Raw genomic sequence first — 23,807 nt, 5'->3', positions numbered from 1 at the left:
GAATGGCAAAAGGAGAGAATGTTTTAATCCCCCTTATACCCATAATTCTCACAGATTTGCCATTCAAGTTTAAGAGATTACAGTTTCCGCTAAAAATCGCATTCGCTATGACTATAAATAAAGCTCAGGGGCAAACATTAGAAGTAGCCGGCATTAATTTAGAACAGAGTTGTTTTACTTACGGACAATTATACGTGGCTTGCTCACGTATTTCAAGTTCACAGAATCGGAGGTTGGCAGATAGTTAGTAGTATTTTAAACCGATTTACATTATTTACTTTTTATATTTACTAAGGAAACATTCGGAGCTATCCATTATGTACTTAGGTTGCTTTTGAAGAGATTTTGATGTGAAGTTGAGGACCGGAACACGATAGTTGGACATTGTTGCAGAGGGACTTACAGCCGGGAGAAAACGAAAAAACTTATGCGGACGAAGCCGCGGGTAAAAGCTAGTAGATACATATTTAAAGAATAATTTCTTAAAATTAAAAAAAAAAATAAAACCCTCCATTTTGACGTCATTTCCGGTGACCCCTTGGGAAAAAAGGTGCGTCCGCGTTGTCAGCATAACTCCTGACAAGATCATCCAAAATGAAAAACAAAAATAACTGTTTTAGTTAAGTCCATAAACTCGTGCTTAAAATTTCGGTCAAATTTGCTTGACATTTTGATATTTTTTGATATTTTATATATAAAATCCTTGGAGCGCACACCTTCCAAAAGCTATATATCCGAAACTATTATTCGGATAGACTTGAAATTTTAAGATAATGTTCTCGATATGTTGTAGAAATTAATAAGCAAAAACATTTGTTGACCCACGAAACCCATGTAACCCCTTAACTCATATCATGGTATTAAGAGATATCAGAGAGATGTTGGCTTCGATGAAGAAAATTCCTGCATCCACTTGACTTTATTCTAATATCAATGAATAAGAATAAAGACAAAATTCGTTTACTTAATTTCTCTTTCTGACAATGATTTTTATTCACTTTATTTAAGGCTATGTAGGAACAGCATTCTAGTCTCAAAGTGATTTTAGATAAGATCACCAGTATGAGATATAACTCAGCGCAGAAAACACGCATTCTTATGGGGTTTTAGACAAACGAAAGTTTAGAAGAAATCTACTAGTGATACAATAATGGAATACATCTTATGTTATATATGCATTTAGTGGCAATTACTTCTTTTGAATATCTTTTCAGTACTGATTGCTACAAAGTTAATTGATAAACAAACAAAATATAACACAAAGTTGAAATAAAAACAAAACTAATTCATGGCTATATGGCACTTATGGTATTATTATTTAAGTCTGATAACAGCAAAATGATAAAAATACAAAACAACTAAAAAGTATAAATATTAGATCACCCGATGTAGAAAGTAGTTTTATATACAAAGTTATTCTAATAAATGTCACAATCTGGCGATTTTTGTGCTTTGATAGTCTTTAATACCACAAAGACCACCAGCGAAGCTACAAGAACGATTCATTTGCAAAGTCCCCTGAATTTGTTTCCAACTAAATACTACGATTAAAAGCTGGTAAGAAGCTCTCTTCTTTAGACGAATAATGTTCGACTTTACACAATATATTCTAGGGATCTTTGAGAGCTTAACGCTCGACTGTCGTTTATAAGCGGTGATAAGAGTCTTTGCATTGTTATCACTTTACAGTTATGCAGAAATTAATACCAAATTTATTTATATGCGCACTTAACTGAGTATACTTGCAACCTCTAATTCCACTAGTTGACCAGCACTGCATTTTCAAGCGCGTGCGATGGCATTCGATTTTCATTAACAATTTTGTTAGCAAAGTAAACAATTCAAAATGAAATTAGCTATCTTCGCACTTGTACTAGCATTGTGCCTCGCAGTCAATGCGGTGAGTTACATTCCGTTATATTCTTAATTTTTAGTACAAACAACTAATTTTCACACCATCACAGGCCAGTGTGGACTACTCTATCGAAGATGAGGAGGTTATCGAGTTGTCTCCTTCGGAGTTAGCCGATCAGATTAGCAATGCATTCTTTTACGGTGTGTTTGGACGCTTGAAGCCGACTATTAAAGCCGGCCTTCGCACTCTAAAGGGTGTACATTGCACCATCGAGAGGGTCATAAGCATACATGCGGCTGGCATTAATTTCTTGAATGCATTTAAGGATTGCAATAGCGCTGCCTTTAAAGACTTGAATGCGCTCCTAAATCAAGTCCAAACTGTGGTTTACACATGCAATGATATTGTAAACTTGAATGAGAATGTCTGCAATAATAGTGACTACAATGATGAGGCTGATGGTCAAAAGAAGACATCAAAGACTTGCTTTGGCAAATTGGTGAGCAAGATGGTAACCCTGAAGAAGCAGATCGGCAAAACCGTTACCCTATCCAAGAAGTTGTCCTCTACCCCTGGTGCTTATGGCGCATGCAATATGGAAGCTGTCGATGATTTGCTCTCCGTTTTTACTGAATTCCCCACCTTCGTTAAGGAGTGCTCGAAATTGACCAGTTAAATATGTAATAAATTTTGATTTCACGAAATAAATCTTTAAATATCGAAAGCATGCAAACTTTATAAGTAATAACCGTCTACGGTAAAGAGAGAAAGAAATATATTTTAAGAGGAAGATATAATTTAAAATGGACATATAATTCATGCCGTTTCCAAATGATCTAGTGGTTATAAAAAACCTTTGCAACTTCTGGAGACTGAACTTCTTGCAACTTATTAACTTAAAATATTGAGATTTTCTAGGAACTGTTTTTATATTATTATTTTTTGCTTATTCGATAGTTTATACTTTCAACAATATCCTGTGAATGCGGCAAGGTTGTATCTTGAATAGTTTTTGAATGGCAGCAATCTAAAGAGCGACCGCTTGTTGGTATAGGCCACTATAGTCGAAACTTTAAACGCGTTTTTCTCGAAAAAACATTTTTCAAAATTGCTGACATCATAACTCAAATGAGAAATTGACCGATCGACATAATTTAAACTGAGTATTATTAAATATATTTACTATATATGTATATGACCTACGATATTTTTGATTGGCTGAAAATTTTCAATTTGGTATTAAAAAAATTACCTTATTATACCTTAAAATTTTTCTTTTCAGAATTAAAAAAAAAATTCAGAATTTTTTTTCGAATTTTTTTTTTCATATTAATTATATAATAATAATTAACATATTCATTTTGAATATTTTTTGAAAATCTTAGGTCCTTGTATAGGAAATACTTTTTCGGTCGGAATCATGTCAGCAGTTGGGGAACTTTTTTTTTTGGTACCTCTGAAGACAGCAAATAACTCCGTTGTAAAAAAAAAATCTTAAAATATAGCTGAAAATATACCTTATGTCCAAAAAACTTCGAAACATTCGATCGAGTACTTAAAAAAAAATTTTTGATAAACGCTTAATCTTTCGTGGGTTACACTTGCATAACCTCTTAAGTATAAGTTTGAACTAGAAGAAAACTTCACTTCAAGAAAATATTTGAATAATGCAGGCAGTACTTCCAGGTTTGGAAAAAAATCCTCACATAACCTTCGACTAATTCCAACTTCTGATTTCCCACGCTGTTTCGAGCATTTAGTAGAACTATTTTTGGAACCAAGGATCGTTGTATATTTAAAGCACTATTGTGCTTAACTGTATAAAAACAGAGTGTAAGATTTTACATAGAGATTTTCATTATTTAATTGATACGAAAGTGGTTGTTGTCATAGCAACATAAAATATTCTTCAAAAAGCTTTGAAGAAAGCAACCGAGCAGACTTATTGTAACATAATAAAATTGCAGATCGCTACTGGTTATAAGAATCCAACTATTGTGGGATGATAGCAATAAAACTACACACACAATAGTCGAGGTCGTTGCAACCGTAAGGAGTAGATTTTATTAACAGTCAAAATCAGTCAAAACGACAGCAATTCGTGAATTTTTTTTATGAATTTTTCTAAGTTGCTAAAACAACAACAATATAGAACGTCTGGAACATTCGAAAATATTATGTATATCCCTCGAAAAATTTGTATTGACCTAACAAGAATTTTTTTTTAATTTTTTATAAAACAAGAAAAAACGCTAACTTCGGCTGTACCGAAGCTAATATACCCTTCACAGGTGTTTAAGCAAATCTAAAGACGTAAGAAAAAGTAAGTAAAAAAAAGAAAATATTTTACTAATTCTTTTTAGCCGGGTTGTTTGCTAGAAACATTAAGGTTATATAGTTAACCGATCTGAACAATTTCTTCGGAGATTATATTATTACCTTAAGCAGTAATTCATGTGAAATTTCTTGAAGATACCACGTCAAATGCGGAAGTTTTCCATACAAGCCCTTGATTCCGATCGTTCGGTTTGTATGGCAGCTATATGCTATAGTGAACCGATCTGAACAATTTTTTCGGAGATTAAATTATTTCTATGAACAATAACTCACATCAAATTTCGTGAAGATATGTAGTAAAATGCGGAAGTTTTCTATACAAGCTCTTGATTCCGATCGTTCAGTTTGTATGGCAGCTATATGCTATAGTAAACCGATCTGAACAATTTTTTCGGAGATTCAATTATTTCTATGAACAATAACATACACCAAATTTCGTGAAGATATGTAGTGAAATGCGGAAGTTTTCCATACAAGCCCTTGATTCCGATCGTTCAGTTTGTATGGCAGCTATATGCTATAGTGAACCGATCTGAACAATTTTTTCGGAGATTAAATTATTTCTATGAACAATAACTTACACCAAATTTCGTGAAGATATGTAGTGAAATGCGGAAGTTTTCCATACAAGCCCTTGATTCCGATCGTTCGGTTTGTATGGCAGCTATATGCTATAGTGAACCGATCTGAACAATTTTTTCGGAGATTAAATTATTTCTATGAACAATAACTCACATCAAATTTCGTGAAGATATGTAGTAAAATGCGGAAGTTTTCCATACAAGCCCTTGATTCCGATCGTTCGGTTTGTATGGCAGCTATATACTATAGTGAACCGATCTAAACAATTTTTTCGGGGATTAATTTATTTCTATGAACAATAACTCACGCCAAATTTCGTGAAGATATGTAGTAAAATGCGGAAGTTTTCCATACAAGCCCTTGGTTCCGATCATTCGGTTTGTATGGCAGCTACATGCTATAGTGAACCGATCTGAACAATTTTTTCGGGGATTAATTTATTTCTATGAGCAATAACTCACACCAAATTTCGTGAAGATATGTAGTAAAATGCGGAAGTTTTCCATACAAGCCATTGATTCCGATCGTTCTGTTTGTATGGCAGCTATATGCTATAGTGAACCGATCTGAACAATTTTTTCGGAGATTAAATTATTTCTATGAACAATAACTCACATCAAATTTCGTGAAGATATGTAGTAAAATGCGAAAATTTTCCATACAAGCCCTTGATTCCGATCGTTCGGTTTGTATTGCAGCTATATGCTATAGTGAACCGATCTGAACAAGTTTTTCGTAGATTAAATTATTTCTATGAACAATAACTCACACCAAATTTCGTGAAGATATGTAGTAAAATGCGGAAGTTTTCCATACAAGCCCTTGATTCCGATCGTTCAGTTTGTATAGCAGCTATATGCTATAGTGAACCGATCTGAAAAATTTTTTCGGAGATTAAATTATTTCTATGAACAATAACTCACACCAAATTTCGTGAAGATATGTAGTAAAATGCGGAAGTTTTCCATACAAGCCATTGATTCCGATCGTTCGGTTTGTATGGCAGCTATATGCTATAGTGAACCGATCTGAACAATTTTTTCGGAGATTAAATTATTTCAATGAACAATAACTCACACCAAATTTCGTGAAGATATGTAGTAAAATGCGGAAGTTTTCTATATAAGCTCTTGATTCCGATCGTTCAGTTTGTATGGCAACTATATACTATAGTGAACCGATCTGAACAAGTTTTTCGGAGATTAAATTATTTCTAAGAACAATAAGTCACACCAAATTTCGTGAAGATATGTAGTGAAATGCGGAAGTTTTCCATACAAGCCCTTGATTCCGATCGTACAGTTTGTATGGCAGCTATATGATATAGTGGTCCGATATCGGCAGTTCCGACAAATGAGCAGCTTCTTGAAGAGAAAATAACATCTGCAAAATTTCAAAACTAGTTCGTATATATACAGACGGACATGGCTAAATCGACTCAGTTCAACATACTAATAATTTAGGGTCTCCGACGCTTCCTTCTGGGTGTTACAAACATCGTTACAAACTTAATATACCCTGTCTGTTCAGGGTATAAAAATAAACATTTTTAGTTCACCAGCCAACTACTACTAAAAAGCTTATTGTTAAATAAATTATTTGCGCAAATTCACTATTTTTTCAGTTTAAGTGTTTTTTTTTAGTTTTAAAATATTTATTTTCTCCTGTGTGTTTTTTGTTTGTGTCATTATAACATAATTTTTGTTTGCTTTGCGGCGCTTTTTTTTGCTTTTTTTGTTTTGTGTAATATTATTAATAATAATAGTTATTATTATATTAGTAAAAAAACTCGTTTTAATAATGCTTTTTCCAGATCAATTTTATGACGTAATTATATATATATATATATATTTGTATATATATTGATTTGTTTTAAGTAATAAAAATTAAACAAAATCTACTTAGTTGCTCGAATCTGTAATAATAATCATATATATAGATATATATCTATATATATTTATATATATTTGAGTGTGTATGTATATATAAGTGTAAAAAATCGATGTACACACTTATATTTAGTATAATTTACAATTTTTTATTATAATTTTACGCAACGCTTAATTTAGTTAAATTAAATTTAATTTCTTTGTAATTAAATTTTGTTTTTGTATTTTTATTTTTTTTGAATTTTTCTTTATGTATATATATAAAATAATTACTCAAGCAGGATGCAGTGATATACATTTATGGTACATCTCAGAAAGGCCTAAAGCTGTTGTTGCTTTGAAGCGACGAAAAAGAGAGCAAAGTACCACCAAAAATCGCACATGCACGCACATATACATAGTAAATGGTATGTATGCATGCATGTGCGTTATTTATATTATGTACATATGTATGTATTTTTTTTCTTTTAAATTTTTTTTGTTTTTAATAAAAATTAATCTCAATTTGTAAGTGCGCTTAAATTGTCACACGGCCTCGCAGGGGCTTGAAAATTTTTTACAATTTTTTTTTTTGTTTTTGTTTTAATATAAATATTTTTTTATAGTATATATATATATTTTTGTTATTTGTTTTTTCTGCAAATTCTCATAAGTTTACTGTACTATACATACTTAAAAAGGTGAGAAAAAACAGTGTCTGTGTGTGAGTGTATGAGAGAGAAAAAACCTACCTAAATTGTTCTTGCAATAGCGAATACTTAAAATTTTTTTTTTGATTATCAAGTTTTAGTTTTAATGCTTATAAATTTTGTTTTTGTTTTTGCTTTTTTAAAGACTTCCTTATGCCTAATTTGAAGTCCGTGCCTACGCTACTTTTTGGGTTTCGTTTGTTTTTTAGGTTTTAGATTTTTTTTTAATTCAGAAAAATTCAGCTTTAATGAATTCGAATACAAAGTAGATCACGCTTTATATATTTATAAAAAAAATATACAAATTTTTAATATCAATTTGAAAATATTTTTTTGTATTTTTTTTTCTTTTGAGAATGCAATTTTAAATGCCCTACAACTAATTATTATATTATATAAATTCCTTTCAAATTCTAAATTTGATTTATGTTTAAAAACCGTTAAAATTCCAATTTGTTTTTTTTCAACAGAAAAACGTTTTATTAATTTACATAAGAAAATAAGAAATTAGTCAACCAAGCAGCTTTTATGAAATTCGAGTTGCATATAATATTAAAAAAAAATATGCGTTTGATAATATTTATTAAATAATTTTTTTTTTTAATTTTAAATATATTTTTTTTAATTTGAAATATTTTTTGTTTATTTTTTAATTAAAAAAAATTGTTCGTAACATTTTTTGAATTTTTTTTTCGTTTCTATAATAATTTTTGAAAATTCTTTTTTTTCATGTCTATAATAATTTTTTAAAAATCTTATTTTTTTATTTTTTTTTTTATAATTCTTTAGCAAACTTTAAAGCAATTTTTTTTTTATTTTTAAATCACACATTTTCACTGAGTTGCAAAATCAAGTATTTGTGTAAAAAAAAAACAAAAACCTACGTACTGTGTGTGTGTACTATGTGTTAGTGCCTATGTCTCTACGCCTAAAAGTATGCCTAACGCACGTTTTTTATTTATACTGTTAGCTAGCAAAACACTTGTTGCGGCTCGGCTCGGATTTAGATATACATACATATGCTTTAAATCTTTCATTTACGCTAAAAAACGCTTTCAAAACAAAAAAAAAAACCAACAACAAAAACACAAAAAAATTAGAAATACTAAGCTGCTCTATGCTAACTAAAGTTACAGTTACAATACGACGACAAATACAGAAACAAGTATTAAAAGAAATATGACATATAAACACACATACACACATACATACACATAACGGTATGTACATAATTGCATCGTTCAACGATCTAAGTTAAGTTCGAAAATCTTCATAATAAATTCGCATATTTCTTGAGCTTCGCTCTCGCAAGAGCATTAATAAGTAAATGAGCGCAGAAAAGGAGCGTGTGTCGAGTGGAGTATGAAAAGTAGTAACATATAGTTTACACATTGAGAGGGCGTGGTCGTTACGCTTATATATATACATAATGTGTGTGTATATACATATATACCTGCCGCTATACTATATAAAATACATATATACACAATTGTATAATATTCATTTGAAAGCGTTGTTTGTTGCTCAAGTTGCTTGATGCACTCAAGCATTTGTTATTATTATTATAAAATATATATATATATATATGTATGTATGTATATATCTGCAATAATACTGATAAAACAGCTCAAACATAAACATCGATTAACGACTTAAGTGTTGCAGATAATAATACATTTGCTCTTTGTGTACGTTAAATATTAGTAATATTTTCTTCTTTTTTTTCAATATATGTATATATATATATATATTATATTTGGTGTGCTACCGTGAAAAAAGTATGTAATTAAGTAATTGTAATAAATATGTGGACAAAATTACAAGCCTTAAAAATATATACATAAGTATTTGTAAGTAATTGTTATAATAATTAAATATGTTGCTAATGTTAGACATTACTCTCATATTATAATTTGTTGTTGTGATTACTTTTTTTGTTTGATAATTTTTTTTTTGTTGCTTTTGCATCATATTGTTTGCATGTATGGTATGGTATGTACATATGTACGTTTTTTTTTTTAAAGTTTTTGAACTTTGAGTAATAAGACCTTTCTGTGATTGTCCATTAATATATGCGAATAAAACACCCTGTATGTGAAATTTATATTGCTTTCTTTTGTTTTTTGTTTTTTTGTTTTTGTTTTTTAATAAGATTAATAAGTTCGATATTATAGATTAAATGTAAGTAATTATCACATGATTCGCATATAGGCAAGAGATTTTAAAGTGAGTGTGTGTATTAACTATTTTTGTTTTTGTTTTTGCTTTTGCAAATTTTTTTGCTTTTTCTGCTTTGCTTGGTTTTTGCTTTGTTCAGATTCAAATAATTTGCTTTGTTAAATATGTACAATTCTCCTTATTTTCATTTCATATATATACATATATTTATGTACTTTTGTTTTTGTTTTTTTTTTTTTCTTTGTATATGTAAAACAAGCATTTCTACTATTTAAGTAATGGGGTAGTACTCGTAATAAACATTGTCATTGTGGTTCAAAAAATACTGAAGCTTCGTTTTTTTTGTTTTGTTTGTTTTTAACTTTTAATTATACAATAAATTATTAACTTATAAAATTGTATTTATTAAGTATATATGCCCTTGGTTAAATTAATTATTTAATTAATTAATTAATTAATGTTAAAACATCGCTTTCCCTTCCACTCTATATAAACATTGTTTCATTGCTGTTTTGGTATTCGTTTCTATTCTTACTTTGCTCTGTAATTTCCCTCCCTTTGCTTTGCTTTTAAGTTTTCTTAATTTTTTTCTTTAATTTTATTTAATTAATTTGTTGCTGTTTATAACCAATTTTTCTGCTTGCGCGGCACTCATAGTCTACTTGCTAAACTTTCGCATTTTTTGTTGTTTTTTTTTTTAATTTTTTTATTATGATTTTTTTCTTTTTGTAACTTCTTGCTTTTTTTGTAATTATTATTTCGTTATTTTGATTTGATTTCTCTGATTTGGCGTTTTATGTTAACTTAGTATTATTTTCACTGGAGACAAGATTAAGAGGTACTAAAAAATCATCCATCTGATTGAATTCCCCTTTAATCGTACCTTGTTGCAGTTTCCTTTTCTTAAGCAATCCATCTTTTATGATATTCGCACGCTCCTCGTCTATGTGTCGCTTGTACTTCTGCAAAATTTAACACAAATATGTGCACATATTGTTTATAGTTTCGAGTTTATTATTCATTTTAAAGTATTATATTTAATTATGATTTGTAGTTGTTATTGTTGAATTGTTTTATGGGTTAGGTTAGGTTAGGTTAGGTTATGTGATTTGGTTTAATGTTAACAATGAGTTAATGGATTGTTGATGTTTGATTAAATGGACAAATGGAAGGTGAATAACAAAATAATAAAGGAAGCATATATAATTGGTTTATAGTTGGACTCGATTTGGCACATAAAATAATACTAATGGATTTAATAAAAAAATATTAATTATAAAAATAAATAATATAATACAATCATAAAAAAATATAAAGTTGAATATAATATAAATTAAAAAATAAAATTAAAATAAAATAATGAAAATAAAAGTAAGTAAAGTAAGGAAATTCGAATCAAATAAAATGAAATAACATAAAAAAGAAAACTGTTCCGAAATTAGATTATAATTATTAGGTCTACAACTTTGCTACCACCATTTTCCAATAGATATCTCTAGGGTTAAGCACTGGTCGATTAATTCGATTAAATCGTTTTATATCGATCTTGGAAATTTGTGTCTACATTAACCCAGCAAAATATTTGTAGAGATCTATTTGCATCCCGAACTTCTTCTCAACTGAAAAAAATGTTACTTTTTGAGCCGAATTCTCGACATTTGCGGAAATGTCTCTAGGGTCAAGCACTGGTCGATTAAATCGTTTTATATCGATCTTGGACATTTGTGTCTACATTAGCCCATCAAAATATTTATAGAGATTTGTTTGCATCCCAAACTTATTCTCAACTGAAAAATGTCACTTTTTGAGCCGAATTCTCGATATTTGCACGGAATACGCATGCTAACAGAAAGATGGTCAAAAGTAGTAGCTAGCGACGGCTAATATTTTAAATAACATTTTTGTAACCGTTTTTATAAAAAAAAAAGCTTTAAATTTACAAAAAAAAAACGGCGAAAGCAAAGGTGTAGACTAATACATAAAAAGATGTATAATAAATTTATGGGCGAAAACAGAAGTCACATAAAGTGTCAGAATTAAGCCATAAATAAAGCTATAAAAGAAAAATTTGATATAAAGGATCGCACTAGAAAGGGGGATATTTGGATGTCATTTTTTAAGTGGGCGTGGCCCCGCCCCTAAATAAGTTTTCTGTCAATATCTCGCAAACCAATAAAGCTATATGAACCAAACTTTCTGCAGTTGGGAAACCTCTTAGGTGCCCCATTACACAACACGAAAAATATAGAATCGTGTAATAACCACGACCACCTCCCATACAATGGTTAGATTGAAAATTAATACAAAAAAAACCTAAAAAGAAACGGAAAATGTCAAAAACACTTAATTTTATAGAAGAAATTAAAAAAAAATGGAAAATATGCGTGGCGTCGCCCACACTGATGAAACGAAATCGGTTCACAAGCTCGCTTACTTCCCACATACACAACTCAATTTTGAATTCCATCGGATTCCTTCGCTTTATAGCATATACATTAGGAACCAATGAAGATGGCGGAATAAAACTTTACACAAATACTGTATTTGAGATATGGCATCACTTGTGGAAAAATTGTCGAAATGGGATTATAACTTTTCAAGACCCCGGATAGCGAAGATGAAGTACTCAGTGCTTAAGTGTAATTTTTCATCGAAAATAACGGTAAATCCCTCAGATATTTTAAAGAAAGAGTGAATCTTTTTTTTCTAATATTGTGTCTCTGTACCAAAAATGGTTAAAATCGGGTCATAACTTCCCCTAGCTCCCATATACCTGATTTCAAAAATAAGATGGGCTCAATACATATATATCGGTTAATATGTGAGATATCTCAACAAAATTAAGTGAGCGTATAGTCTCAGATATTGTGTAAATTGGTGGTGAAAATAAGTGAAATCGGTTCAGAAATTACCTCAGCCCTCATATACTATGTATGAATTTCATTTTTCTATTGAACTTTATGACACAAAAATTAAAATTATTATATTTAAACAAATAAATAAATATTGGTGCTACTTAATACTAAATAAGCTTTTTATTTCCAAAATAAATTTAAAAAAAATATTTGCAACTCAAAAATAAATAATTAAGAAAAACAAATGAACTAAGTAATATGTAAGCTTAAGAAAATATAAAAAAAGTATAAGTGAACAAAAAATAAATTTCAGTAAATTCATAAATAAGTCAACATCGAATAATATTATTTATAATATTAATATACTTTCTTATAGTAAATTGGTGGTTATTATTTAATATACTTTCTTATAGTAAATTAATATTATTTTAGAGTTATTTTGTAAATATAAATTTTACATACTTTTAACAAGAAAAATAAAATAAAAAAAAAATAAAAATAAAATACTCTAACCTCAAAAATAAATAAACTAAAAACTGAAATAAATTAAAAAACTCTAACCTCAAAACTAAACAAACCAAGCACCAAGCAAAGCAAAAAAAATATGTTTCTAACGATATTTAAAAAAAAAAAATTTAATTTTGCAAATGAATCAAAAAAATGTCCAATACATACATACACACAGCCCAGTTGTTAATTATTTCTTTGATGTATTTAAAAAAAATATATATTAAAAATATAAAATAAAATATTTTATCAAAAAATAAATAAATAAATAATTCTAACCTCAAAAATAAACAAACCAAGCACCCAAGCAAAGCAAACAAAAAATATGTTTCTAATATCAAATCAAATCTATAATCAAAAAAATTTGCTCCAATTTATATATACACGCAGCCAGCTGTTAATTATTTCTTTGATGTATTTAAAAAAATATATAAAAATTTAAAATAAAATATTTTATCAAAAAATAAATAAAATAAAATAAATAAAATAAAAAACTCTAACCTCAAAAATAAACAAACCAAGCACCAAGCAAAGCAAATCAAAAATATGTTTCGACATTTTAAATAAAAAAAATTTTAAAATTTTGCAAATGAACCAAAAAAACTTCCAATACATACATACACACAGCCCAGTTGTTAATTATTTCTTTGATGTATTTAAAAAAAAAAAATATTAAAAATATAAAATAAAATATTTAATAAAAAAAAGAAACAAATAAAAAATTCTAACCTCAAAAATAAACAAACCAAGCACCAAGCAAAGCAAACAAAAAATATATTTCGACATTTTAAATAAAAAAAAATTTTAACTTTTGCAATTTAATAAAAAAAATTACTTCCAATACATACATACACGCAGCCAGCTGTTAATTATTTCTTTGATGTATTTAAAAAAAAAGTATATAAAAATATAAAATAAAATATTTAATCAAAAAGATAAATAAATAAAAAATTCTAACCTCAAAAATAAACAAACCAAGCACCAAGCAAAGTAAAGAAAAAATATGTATCTAATGACAATTTAAATGAAAAAAATAAAAATAAAAATACTTCCAATACATACATACACACAGCCAGCTGTTATTATTCTTTGATATTTTTTATGCAAAAAAAAAACCACGCTTGATAAGCCAATATAGAAATGTTAGTGGAAAAGCAGCTAAAAACCGGTTTATGAGGAACGAATTTTGATGACAATTCAATTACTAATCAGCATTTTATTTATAGATATTATGTAGTTTTGTGTAAGATTTACAAAAATGATTAAAAGTTGTTGAATTTTCAAAAACCTGAATTTCGAAAATCAGAAATCGCACACAAAACTGACACAGATAATACATATATTATTCTGTATAATTCTGTATAATTGTAGTATATTTACATATTTATCTGCAATTCGCTATCAAAAGAAAATAATTTCATGCATTTTTGCTTACACAAGCGTATCCGCAAAGTTGAGTAATGTTCACCACTACTACATACCGTATATACAATTGTACATATGTATGTACATAACCAACTAAGTCAATAGACGTGAATGGGCATTGTTTAATGTATTTCGAGTATTGAGTATGAGCAAGGAAAATAATAATATTTGACTTTGCAAATTGTTGTGCAAATAATGATTGGATAAGGCGGTCTGAGATTTGTTAAATTTGTTTTTGTGGATTGTAAGTGTTGATAAGTGTTGCGGAAGGGTTTTCTAATTAGTAATACTAAATTGATAATGAAATGCAAGCAAATGTGCGCAAAATGTAAATAATAAATAAATTTATATATAGATGACAACAAAAAACAATATGGTGTGAGTATTGAAATTAGCAAGAAGCACTTACCGCAAAGGAAAAACCAGATGGTTCCGGATTTTCAACTGTTAAGAACACATTTTGCTTGAGCTCAACTGCAGCGCCACTCGTACCACAAATCGGTATTTTGCACAAGACATCGGATGGTGAACTTGAGCGTTTATTTTCTATGGAGAATATGAATATTAATGAGAAAACATGTTTTCAATAAGAATTAGATTAAATATAACCTCAAAATTTTTTTTATATGATAACAGCTACCCTCAAAAACACTTAACATTTAACTCCCACCTATGCCACATAAACAAACTTACTCTTCTTCGACTTTTCACACTCCTTCGGACGTCTCCGCCGTGTGTGTATCGTATCACGTCGCATCGAATGCGGCCTATTTATGCCATGCAATTTAAAGTATAGGCCACATGCATTGCATACCATTTCACCACGAATGCTACGTCTCCAAATAGTCGTGGTGAGTGTGCCACAATTGGAGCAGGACATATCCTTTGGATTGCTTATAATACCGGCTGCACTGGGACTGGCGCTGGCACTAGCGCTAGCATTCTTGTTGTTCTAAGGTAATTAAGATAAAATTTGTTCAAAAATTGCTTGCAATCAAATTTTAAATTAATGATAAATGCATTCCAACATACCTTCTTATCATGCATGGAGGCAGCAGCAGCTGCTGCAGCAGCGGCCGCCACTGCAACTTGATTATGTGTACTGGCACTCATTTCGAGATTTTGCGCATTAGCAGCCATTATATTAGGCAGTTGGTCAATTGTATCATTTTTCGTCGGACAGGTTTGCTTTCGGCGGCATAATTTATTGATATTATCATTCTGCAAAAGCAAAGAATGAGAAATGAAATGTTGTAGTAGGAGTTAAATAGAAAAAATGATTGGAGATTTACCTTCAACAATGCCATTGGTTCCTCAGGTACATTCTCAGCGGATATAGCAGCAGACGGCGCAGGGAATACAAGTGATTGATGTATCATATGTCGGAGCAGTTGATTGTTTTCGTTATTTGCTGTAATTGGAGGCAGTAGTTAGTGATTTGTGATTGATAAAAAAATAAAAAATTAAAAAATATAGATAAAAAATATAAATAAAAAAATATAAATGGTTATTGATATATTTTTCTTTACAAAATAAATAAAAAAATAATAATAAAAATAAAAAATACATAAAAATAAAAAATAAAAAAATAAAGATTAATTAAAATAAAAAAATATTAGTGATTTATATGATTGATAAAAAAAATAAAAAATTAAAAAAAAAATAAAAAGAAAATAAAAAAATATAAAAAAATAAAAAACAAATAAAAAAATATAAAAAATATAAAAAAATAAAAAATAATTAAAAATAAAAATAAAAATAGTTATTGATATATTTTTCTTAAAAAAAAACAAAAAAAAAATTAATAAAAATAAAATTATTAAAAAAAAAAAAAATTAAAAATAAATAAATAAAATAAAAAAAATAATAATAATAATAGATAAAAAATTTGAAATAGTAAAAAAAGTAATTAATATATTTATTATGTATTTCATTTAACTACAACTACCACACTGCTCCTTCCACTCACCAGCTGAACGTGCAAGCGCCTGCCACAATTGTGTGGTCGCAACATCTGTTGCCTGCTCCTCCGACGTTATACTATCCGGTGTTTTGCGTTCATTCAACATCGAACTCATATCCATTTCCAAACGATTCGAATCGGAACTCTCATCGGAGTCTGTGTATGCGTTGGTTGCTTCCTTTTTAATTGGTATTGTTGTTAATTGGGTACTACTACAAGGTCTATTTGTAATTTCAATTCCTCCTTTTATAATACTTGTTGTTTCTAATTCTAAATTTACAGGTTGTATATGTGTTTGTTGTTGTTGTTGTTGCTGTTGTTTTTGTTGTTGCTGTTGCTGTTGCAATTCGAGTATTGTAGGACGTGTGTAATGTAATAATTGAGATATAGTTGTTGTTGTGGTTGTTGCTGTTGCAATTGGTTGTGTATTTGAGAATTCATGTTTCGCTTTCTTAATTGATAAGTCTATTTCCTTGCCATCTTGCTGGGTTGTAGTAACGGTTGCTGTTACCGTTGTTGCTGTAGTTGTTGTTGTTGTTGTTGTCTTTTCATTTGATGGACGTTCATTTTTTATCACAGAATTTTTAATAATACTTTCATCTGTTGTTGTTTGCATTGAAGGTAGATTTGGAGACTGACGATTCGAGCATGGTGGTGATATGATCACTTTTTTACTAATATCCATAAGCACAGCAGCCGTTTCGAGTTTTTGTTGTAAATTTTCATTTTTCAAATTTATTAAACTATTTGCAATCGTATTTGGCGAAATAAGACCATCATAACTCATTGACGTAGTATTATCATTTGCATAATACTCTGTGGTCGCACGATTTTCCAACATTATTTCATCCGTTGTTACTGGACTCACACCGACACTGGCGGTTTTCGTTTCACCCGATATTATGGTTTGCAGTAACGGTGGCGGTGGTGGCGGCAAAGGCGGCGCTAATGGTGGTGATAACGCGCGTAATTTTTTACGCATTATGGGCGGAGTTTTAGAAGAACAAGATGCAGTATTGTAAATATCATCAACTTCATTTATATTCGATTTATGTAGCGCTTTAGTAACCACTGCTGGTGCATGTGTGCTTGCTTCAGCATAATTATCGGCAGTAGCGATTAGGGGTTTATAATTAGCAAAATAGTTTTTCGAGGATTTACTTAATTCGGTTAAAGCCTTTGCTGCCATACGTTCGGAAGAAGATTTGCCGCAAGGTGGCGATTTTGAGTGAGCTGCGAAACGAGTATCGGGTTCGGCAGAATTCTGTAACAAAACAATTAAAGTTATCAACATGGACAATATTTATATATTGTAGAAAAATCACCTATTCATTATAATTATAATAAAGTTAGAAAAATAAAAAAAAAAAAGTTTTTGGTATTAAACACTTCTTCGAGGTCTTCGCGATTATAAAGTAAAAGCTTTTTTGTTAGAGCTTTCTGAACTTCAAAACCAATTTTTTTAGCATTAAATTATTTTTAAAACTTATTTTTTTCCTTATTATTAGACACTCGTTTATTATTTTATGCCAACTTACGTGTTTAGAGAATTTCGTTAATTCTTTTAATGTAAAATCTGCTTTTTGAGCCATCAATCGAAAGTTCCAAAATGCATTCAATTGTGTTCTGCAGTTACTACACACAATGGCGGGCAAACCATCGCCTGGAGAAATCTACGAAAGAATATATGAATTTTAAGTAAGTATAGATATATATGTTTCTAATTCCAGTTAATAAAATAAATTGTAATTATTATTATTTTTTTTCTATTATCTTTTTTTATAATTTTATTACTTTGTATTGTTATCACACAAGGTCGTGCTAAAATTTGGCAACACTACTGTTGATAATCCATACAAGCGAAATATCGATATTTGCACAACAACGATAACACACAACAACGTTATTTACTAACAAAAGGAGATTCACTGCACGTGCTGTGCTGCACAACTGATATCGTCTGATAATTTCACCATATGCTGATATGCCTCTGATAACTCCTGTCGCAGGCACACATGCACATGTTACAAACGTAATAAACACGATTTGCGTAATATACCATAAATATGCACATAACATTACATTGCATTGTATATATATAAATTCGATTATATTGAATTATAAATAAGATTTGCTGAACAAATAACAAATATTTTGTTACGCATAAAAACGTGCAAATATTACGGATTTATGCAGCAAGCAAATACAAATTAGCCGGCAACCCTATCTGTTTAATTATTGTCAGTGGTGTCGTAATCGGATCTCTTACTTATTACGTACCTTTATAGAGAGACAGCTGAGTATTTGAATGGTAATATGTGGTGATGAATCATCATGGTTTTCCTTCTTGAACACCTCCTCTCCCAGAGATATGCCATCATTGCTTTTGCCTTCTTCGTTATCATTGGATAATGTAATCTTGCGTTTCACATGTGTGGCATTTTCTACTTGTATTTGTGGATTAGTTATTGAAAAGCCCCCCACCTCGTTTTTTTCCAATGATTTAGACATCAATTGACCGATTCCATATGTAGAAGTCTCCGTTGTAGCAATGGAAGAAGGCACAATCGGCACAAATGTACTTAGTTTATTATCTGGTATCTCTTCCTCACTCTTATAAATTGCTACAGGGGATAGAGATAGGTTATCAGAGCTACAATCATTTTTTGTGCTGCAGCTACTTTGTGGCCTTCCGTAATGTAGTGATTGGATATGACGATGATGTTTGTGATGGTGGTGAAACTGTTGGTTGGGGGTATTTTCCGTGATTTCTTTAGCTTCATTTTCAGAGCCAAACGTATCATTCGTCGCCGTAGCTGTAGCCGTAGCTGCTGATGATGATGAATTAAATATTTGCAGCACCTCAACGTCATGCTCTTTGACCAAAGTAAGGCATAAACGACAAACTTGAAAGAACTTAGGTGGTACATTACACATAGTTATTGGATTATATGAAATTAATGTTTCACACAATTTAAGCACTTCACAATCTTAAAACAATATACAATGTTATAAATTAATTAATAATTATATATAAAAAAAACAGAACGCCCTTTTTAACGCATCCGAACAGATTCACAATAAAATCTAATAATATGAAGGCGCTATACTAGTATGTTCAACCAGAACAAGACATTTTGAGACATTTCTCTCACACACAAGAAAATCCAGAGTTTCCGTTTTTACACAAAAATAATTCAACGCATTGCATGCAAACACCAACACATAAAAATCGTGATAAAATCTAAACGTGTACACAAATATGTAATCATCACATTCACATTCAGTTCAAACTACATATCTTCGCATATGTAAAACACAACTGGTATATATATATGCCATATATTTGTTTTTTTTTATGTTTATTGAACGAGTTGACCGAATATCCGCTTTTTTGTTTTGTTGAGAGCGCTTACGCATCTGCATCATATCAGACGTTGTTGCCAACAATTACCAACTAGCGCGTTTCCAACAGTAATCTCTTATCGTCCTTATCACATCTACTAACACAATATTTACTATGCTTAACGGGTATATATGCCCTTAATTTTAATGTTTGGTTAGGTAAAAAACACTTTCGAACACTTGTATACACCGATTTTTCTACATTATCAAAAGAAACTATAGTTTTTTTGCTTATTTGAGGCAGACCGAATCAATCACCATGATTACAAGGCAACGAACAACATTAATCATATATAGTATTGCCATGTGCTGGCGTTATTGAACGCAAGAACCCTGCCAACTTAGAGCGGCCAACTTTAAAATTGCGCTATTTTTATATTTCAAGCGTTTTTGTTTCATGTACACCCTGTACCGAGGCAGCAAATTTGAGTTTTATACAATAATATTCGTATTTTTAAAGCAATATATGATTAAAATATATTTTTTTATTATTTAATTTGTAATTGTATTCAATTTAAATGTTTATTGTTCGTAATTTTAGTTGTGTCTCATAATTTTTGTAAAATAAAAGTTGACTGGGTCACTGTTTTGTTTCGTTCCACATTATTTGCGAATTCAGTATGCAATAAGACTTCAAACGTATTTTTTGGCGCGTTTTAGCAACATTCTACTTGGCGAATTTGTCTGATTTGGTTGTTTAATTGGCACTTGGAGATTGGCTAATAGTATTTGTTAAAAATGAAATCACCAAAATTATATGTAATTAAACGAGGTAAGTTATGAAAAACGCTTATCAGTGACGTACATTGTTTAAAGTAAGAACCGGCTTTTTATATACATATAATTTCTGAGAAAATGCATCAACATGTTCGTGCATGCTCGTAAGCACTTTTTGCATAAGTTTTAACTAAACTTATAATATGCAAATGTATTGTGAAATAGTTACTGTATGCAAGATGGGTTTTACTGAGATGGCAATAGATAGTAGGACATAAAAAATTTGTTTATTGGATTCTTATTGGACAATTTGAAAGAAATTAATAATAACATAAAAGAATTACAAAATTTAATATTTTCATTAATTTTATTGCTTTTAACAAATAGTTATACATTTTTATAGATGGGCGTAAAGAAGATATACACTTCGATAAAATCACTTCGCGTGTGCAAAAGCTGTGCTATGGCCTCAACATGGATTTCGTTGACCCGGTAAATGAAAATAATAAATTTATGTATTTTTTTCTGTTTAGTCACATAAAAAGTATAGAAAGTGCTTGCTAACGTTTTTTATATATTTTTTATTTTAAATTACACCTAAAAGGTGGCCATTACATTAAAGGTTATAAATGGCTTGTATTGTGGGGTCACCACACAAGAGCTAGATAACTTGGCTGCCGAAATAGCGGCAAGTCTCACCACACAACATGCCGACTACGCAACATTGGCTGCACGCATTGCTATATCAAATTTGCATAAAGAAACTAAAAAAGTATTTTCCGGTAAGTCTGAACTAATTTTGTACTTTTTGCACAAGTATATAACTAAAATATTAAAAATAGTTTTAAAAGTTATTTGAATATCACAAATTTCTACCCTTTTCCTTATTAGACGTAATAAGCGCGCTCTATTTCCATGTGAGCGCCGAAACGGGCTTACCAACCCCTATAATCTCGGATTTTCATTATAATGTTGTAAAGCAACATGCAGATCGCTTGAACTCCGCTATAATCTATGACCGTGACTTTGGTTATAATTATTTTGGTTTTAAAACACTCGAACGTTCGTATTTGCTCAAGTTGAATGGCAAAATTGTTGAGCGTCCGCAACACATGTTAATGCGCGTTGCCATCGGTATACATGGTGAAGATATTAATGCCGCAATTGAAACATACAACTTGCTTTCTGAGCGTTATTTTACACATGCCTCACCAACGCTATTCGCTGCTGCCACCAAGCAACCGCAATTGTCATCGTGCTTTCTGCTTACCATGGTGGACGATTCAATTGACGGTATTTTCACATCGGCACATCACTGTGCATTGATCTCCAAGTCTGCTGGCGGTATTGGTTTGAATGTGCATTGCATACGCGCGAAAGGCACAGCAATTGCGGGCACAAATGGCACTTCCAATGGTTTGGTGCCAATGCTCAGAGTGTTCAATAATGTAGCGCGGTATGTTGATCAAGGTGGCGGTAAGCGTCCCGGCGCCTTCGCCATCTATCTGGAACCATGGCATGCGGACGTTTTCGAGTTTTTGGATTTGAAGAAAAATACTGGCAAAGAAGAGCATCGCGCAAGAGATTTATTCTATGCCTTGTGGATACCGGATCTATTTATGCGACGTGTCGAAGCCGATGAAGACTGGTCGCTAATGTGTCCACATAAGTGTCCGGGTTTACATGAAGTATGGGGTGAAGAGTTCGAGAAATTATATGAGAAATATGAACAAGAAGGACGTGCTAATAAGAAGGTTAAAGCACAAAGTCTTTGGTTTGCCATTATTGAATCGCAGGTAGAGACCGGCACACCGTACATGTTGTATAAAGATGCTTGCAATAGAAAGAGTAATCAGCAGAATATTGGCACGATTAAATGTAGTAATTTATGTACCGAAATTGTTGAATATTCCGCACCCGATGAGGTAGCCGTTTGCAATTTAGCCTCAATAGCATTGAACATGTATGTCACACCAGATAAAACGTATGACTTCAAGCGTCTTAAAGAAGTCACAAAAATTGTTACGCGTAATTTGAACAAAATCATAGACGTCAATCATTATCCCTTACCGGAGGCCAAGAAATCGAATTTGCGACATCGTCCCATTGGTATTGGCATACAAGGTTTTGCCGACGCCTTAATTTTAATGCGTTTTCCATACGAAAGTGATGAGGCATACTTGTTGAATCAACAAATATTTGAAACTATTTACTATGGCGCATTGGAAGCCAGTTGTGAATTGGCTGAAAAATATGGCACTTACGAGACATATGAAGGTTCACCAGTCAGCAAGGGTATACTACAATATGACATGTGGGATAAAACGCCAACTGATCTCTGGAACTGGACCGAATTGAAGGAGAAAATAAAGCAACATGGTGTACGCAATTCTTTGCTGCTTGCGCCGATGCCAACTGCTTCTACCGCACAAATTATGGGCAATAATGAGTCGTTTGAACCGTACACTTCAAATATTTATACACGTCGTGTGCTTTCGGGTGAATTCCAAGTTGTGAATCATCACTTGTTACGCGATCTAACCGAGTTGGGTTTGTGGGATGATGATATGAAAAATACTATTATAACACATCGTGGTTCTATACAAAACATTGAAACCATACCGAAACATATACGCGATCTGTACAAGACTGTTTGGGAGATTTCAGTGAAAACCTCCATCAAAATGGCCGCAGATCGTGGCGCATTCATCGATCAAAGCCAATCGTTCAATATACACGTGGCCGAGCCCAACTATGGCAAGCTTACCTCTATACACTTTTATGGTTGGAAAGCAGGACTCAAAACGGGCATGTATTACTTACGTACGAAGCCAGCAGCAAATGCTATACAATTCACAGTTGACAAAAGTCGCAAGGAGTTGAATGGTGAGGTTAAACCTCAAACACCAGCAGATGAAGCTGGTTCACCAAATCGCAGTCAAAATTTAGCTGATATGGTTTGCTCATTGGAAAACAAAGACGCCTGTATGTCGTGTGGTTCATAAATTATTTCCTTATTTATATTAATATAAAAGAATCTTGTGCTTGTATTATTTAGTTCTGAATGTTTTGAAAGTTTCGAAATAAATATTTAGTGTTAAGTATTAATTATTAAATTGCTGTTGTTTACTTGCTGCGGTATATAGAAAAACTTTTTTGAATTCTCAAAAATATTTAAAGCTCTTTATACCTATTTCTTCTATTCGTACACTTCACTTTAAAAAGAAAAAAATGGAATTTTTAAAACACATTTGCTTTTTTTATTAATATACTAAAAAATCTTAGGTGTTAGCATATTTATCACAAAAAATTTTGTGTCTTTTTCTCTCAACGCACACAGTGATTTCATATACATATGCTTATTTAAAAAAAAAATGAGTGTTACGTCAATTTGTTGTTTTTGGC

The 23,807-nt window shown here is 30.8% G+C and overlaps 3 protein-coding genes across 6 annotated transcripts; 2 read left to right on the top strand and 1 right to left on the bottom strand.

Moving 5' to 3' along the window:
- Positions 1 to 1,442: 1,442 nt before the first annotated feature.
- Positions 1,443 to 2,579, top strand: LOC128920179 (uncharacterized). Its single transcript, XM_054226829.1, has 3 exons — positions 1,443 to 1,557; positions 1,614 to 1,900; positions 1,965 to 2,579. Exons 2-3 carry the CDS (start codon positions 1,847 to 1,849, stop codon positions 2,529 to 2,531), a joined length of 621 nt encoding a protein of 206 aa, XP_054082804.1. The 5' UTR covers positions 1,443 to 1,557; positions 1,614 to 1,846; the 3' UTR covers positions 2,532 to 2,579.
- A 4,308-nt stretch (positions 2,580 to 6,887) lies between these two features.
- Positions 6,888 to 19,995, bottom strand: LOC105214727 (polyglutamine-repeat protein pqn-41). 4 transcript variants are annotated; one of them, XM_054226823.1, is made up of 9 exons: positions 19,735 to 19,995; positions 18,561 to 19,270; positions 17,819 to 17,953; positions 16,287 to 17,544; positions 15,610 to 15,728; positions 15,350 to 15,538; positions 15,011 to 15,269; positions 14,727 to 14,863; positions 6,888 to 10,492 (listed from the first exon to the last, which is right to left on the bottom strand). In XM_054226823.1, exons 2-9 carry the CDS (start codon positions 19,215 to 19,217, stop codon positions 10,325 to 10,327), a joined length of 2,922 nt encoding a protein of 973 aa, XP_054082798.1. In that variant the 5' UTR covers positions 19,218 to 19,270; positions 19,735 to 19,995; the 3' UTR covers positions 6,888 to 10,324. The 4 variants fall into 4 exon arrangements, with proteins under 4 accessions (XP_054082798.1, XP_054082799.1, XP_054082796.1 ...); XM_054226824.1 differs by having other exon boundaries at positions 19,800 to 19,995; XM_054226821.1 differs by having other exon boundaries at positions 18,561 to 19,196; positions 19,932 to 19,961.
- Positions 19,996 to 20,296: 301 nt separating this feature from the next.
- Positions 20,297 to 23,518, top strand: LOC105214728 (ribonucleoside-diphosphate reductase large subunit). Its single transcript, XM_011188310.3, has 4 exons — positions 20,297 to 20,457; positions 20,806 to 20,894; positions 21,007 to 21,184; positions 21,294 to 23,518. Exons 1-4 carry the CDS (start codon positions 20,424 to 20,426, stop codon positions 23,405 to 23,407), a joined length of 2,415 nt encoding a protein of 804 aa, XP_011186612.2. The 5' UTR covers positions 20,297 to 20,423; the 3' UTR covers positions 23,408 to 23,518.
- Positions 23,519 to 23,807: the final 289 nt, after the last annotated feature.

Source organism: Zeugodacus cucurbitae, chromosome 3, assembly GCF_028554725.1.
Source record: "Zeugodacus cucurbitae isolate PBARC_wt_2022May chromosome 3, idZeuCucr1.2, whole genome shotgun sequence".
NCBI lineage: Eukaryota > Metazoa > Arthropoda > Insecta > Diptera > Tephritidae > Zeugodacus > Zeugodacus cucurbitae.
This window is presented reverse-complemented; position numbering and strand designations above follow the sequence as displayed.

Coding starts and splice junctions, on each gene's coding strand:
- LOC105214728 (XM_011188310.3), top strand. CDS start 20,424: ATGAAATCACCAAAATTATATGTAATTAAACGAG. Junction 20,458..20,805: donor ATTATATGTAATTAAACGAG/GTAAGTTATGAA, acceptor ACATTTTTATAG/ATGGGCGTAAAGAAGATATA. Junction 21,185..21,293: donor AACTAAAAAAGTATTTTCCG/GTAAGTCTGAAC, acceptor TTTCCTTATTAG/ACGTAATAAGCGCGCTCTAT.
- LOC128920179 (XM_054226829.1), top strand. CDS start 1,847: ATGAAATTAGCTATCTTCGCACTTGTACTAGCATTGTGCCTCGCAGTC. Junction 1,901..1,964: donor TGTGCCTCGCAGTCAATGCG/GTGAGTTACATT, acceptor ACACCATCACAG/GCCAGTGTGGACTACTCTAT.
- LOC105214727 (XM_054226822.1), bottom strand. CDS start 19,217: ATGTGTAATGTACCACCTAAGTTCTTTCAAGTTTGTCGTTTATGCCTT. Junction 17,954..18,560: donor TCAGCTGTCTCTCTATAAAG/GTACGTAATAAG, acceptor ATTCTTTCGTAG/ATTTCTCCAGGCGATGGTTT. Junction 15,539..15,609: donor AACCAATGGCATTGTTGAAG/GTAAATCTCCAA, acceptor TTGCTTTTGCAG/AATGATAATATCAATAAATT.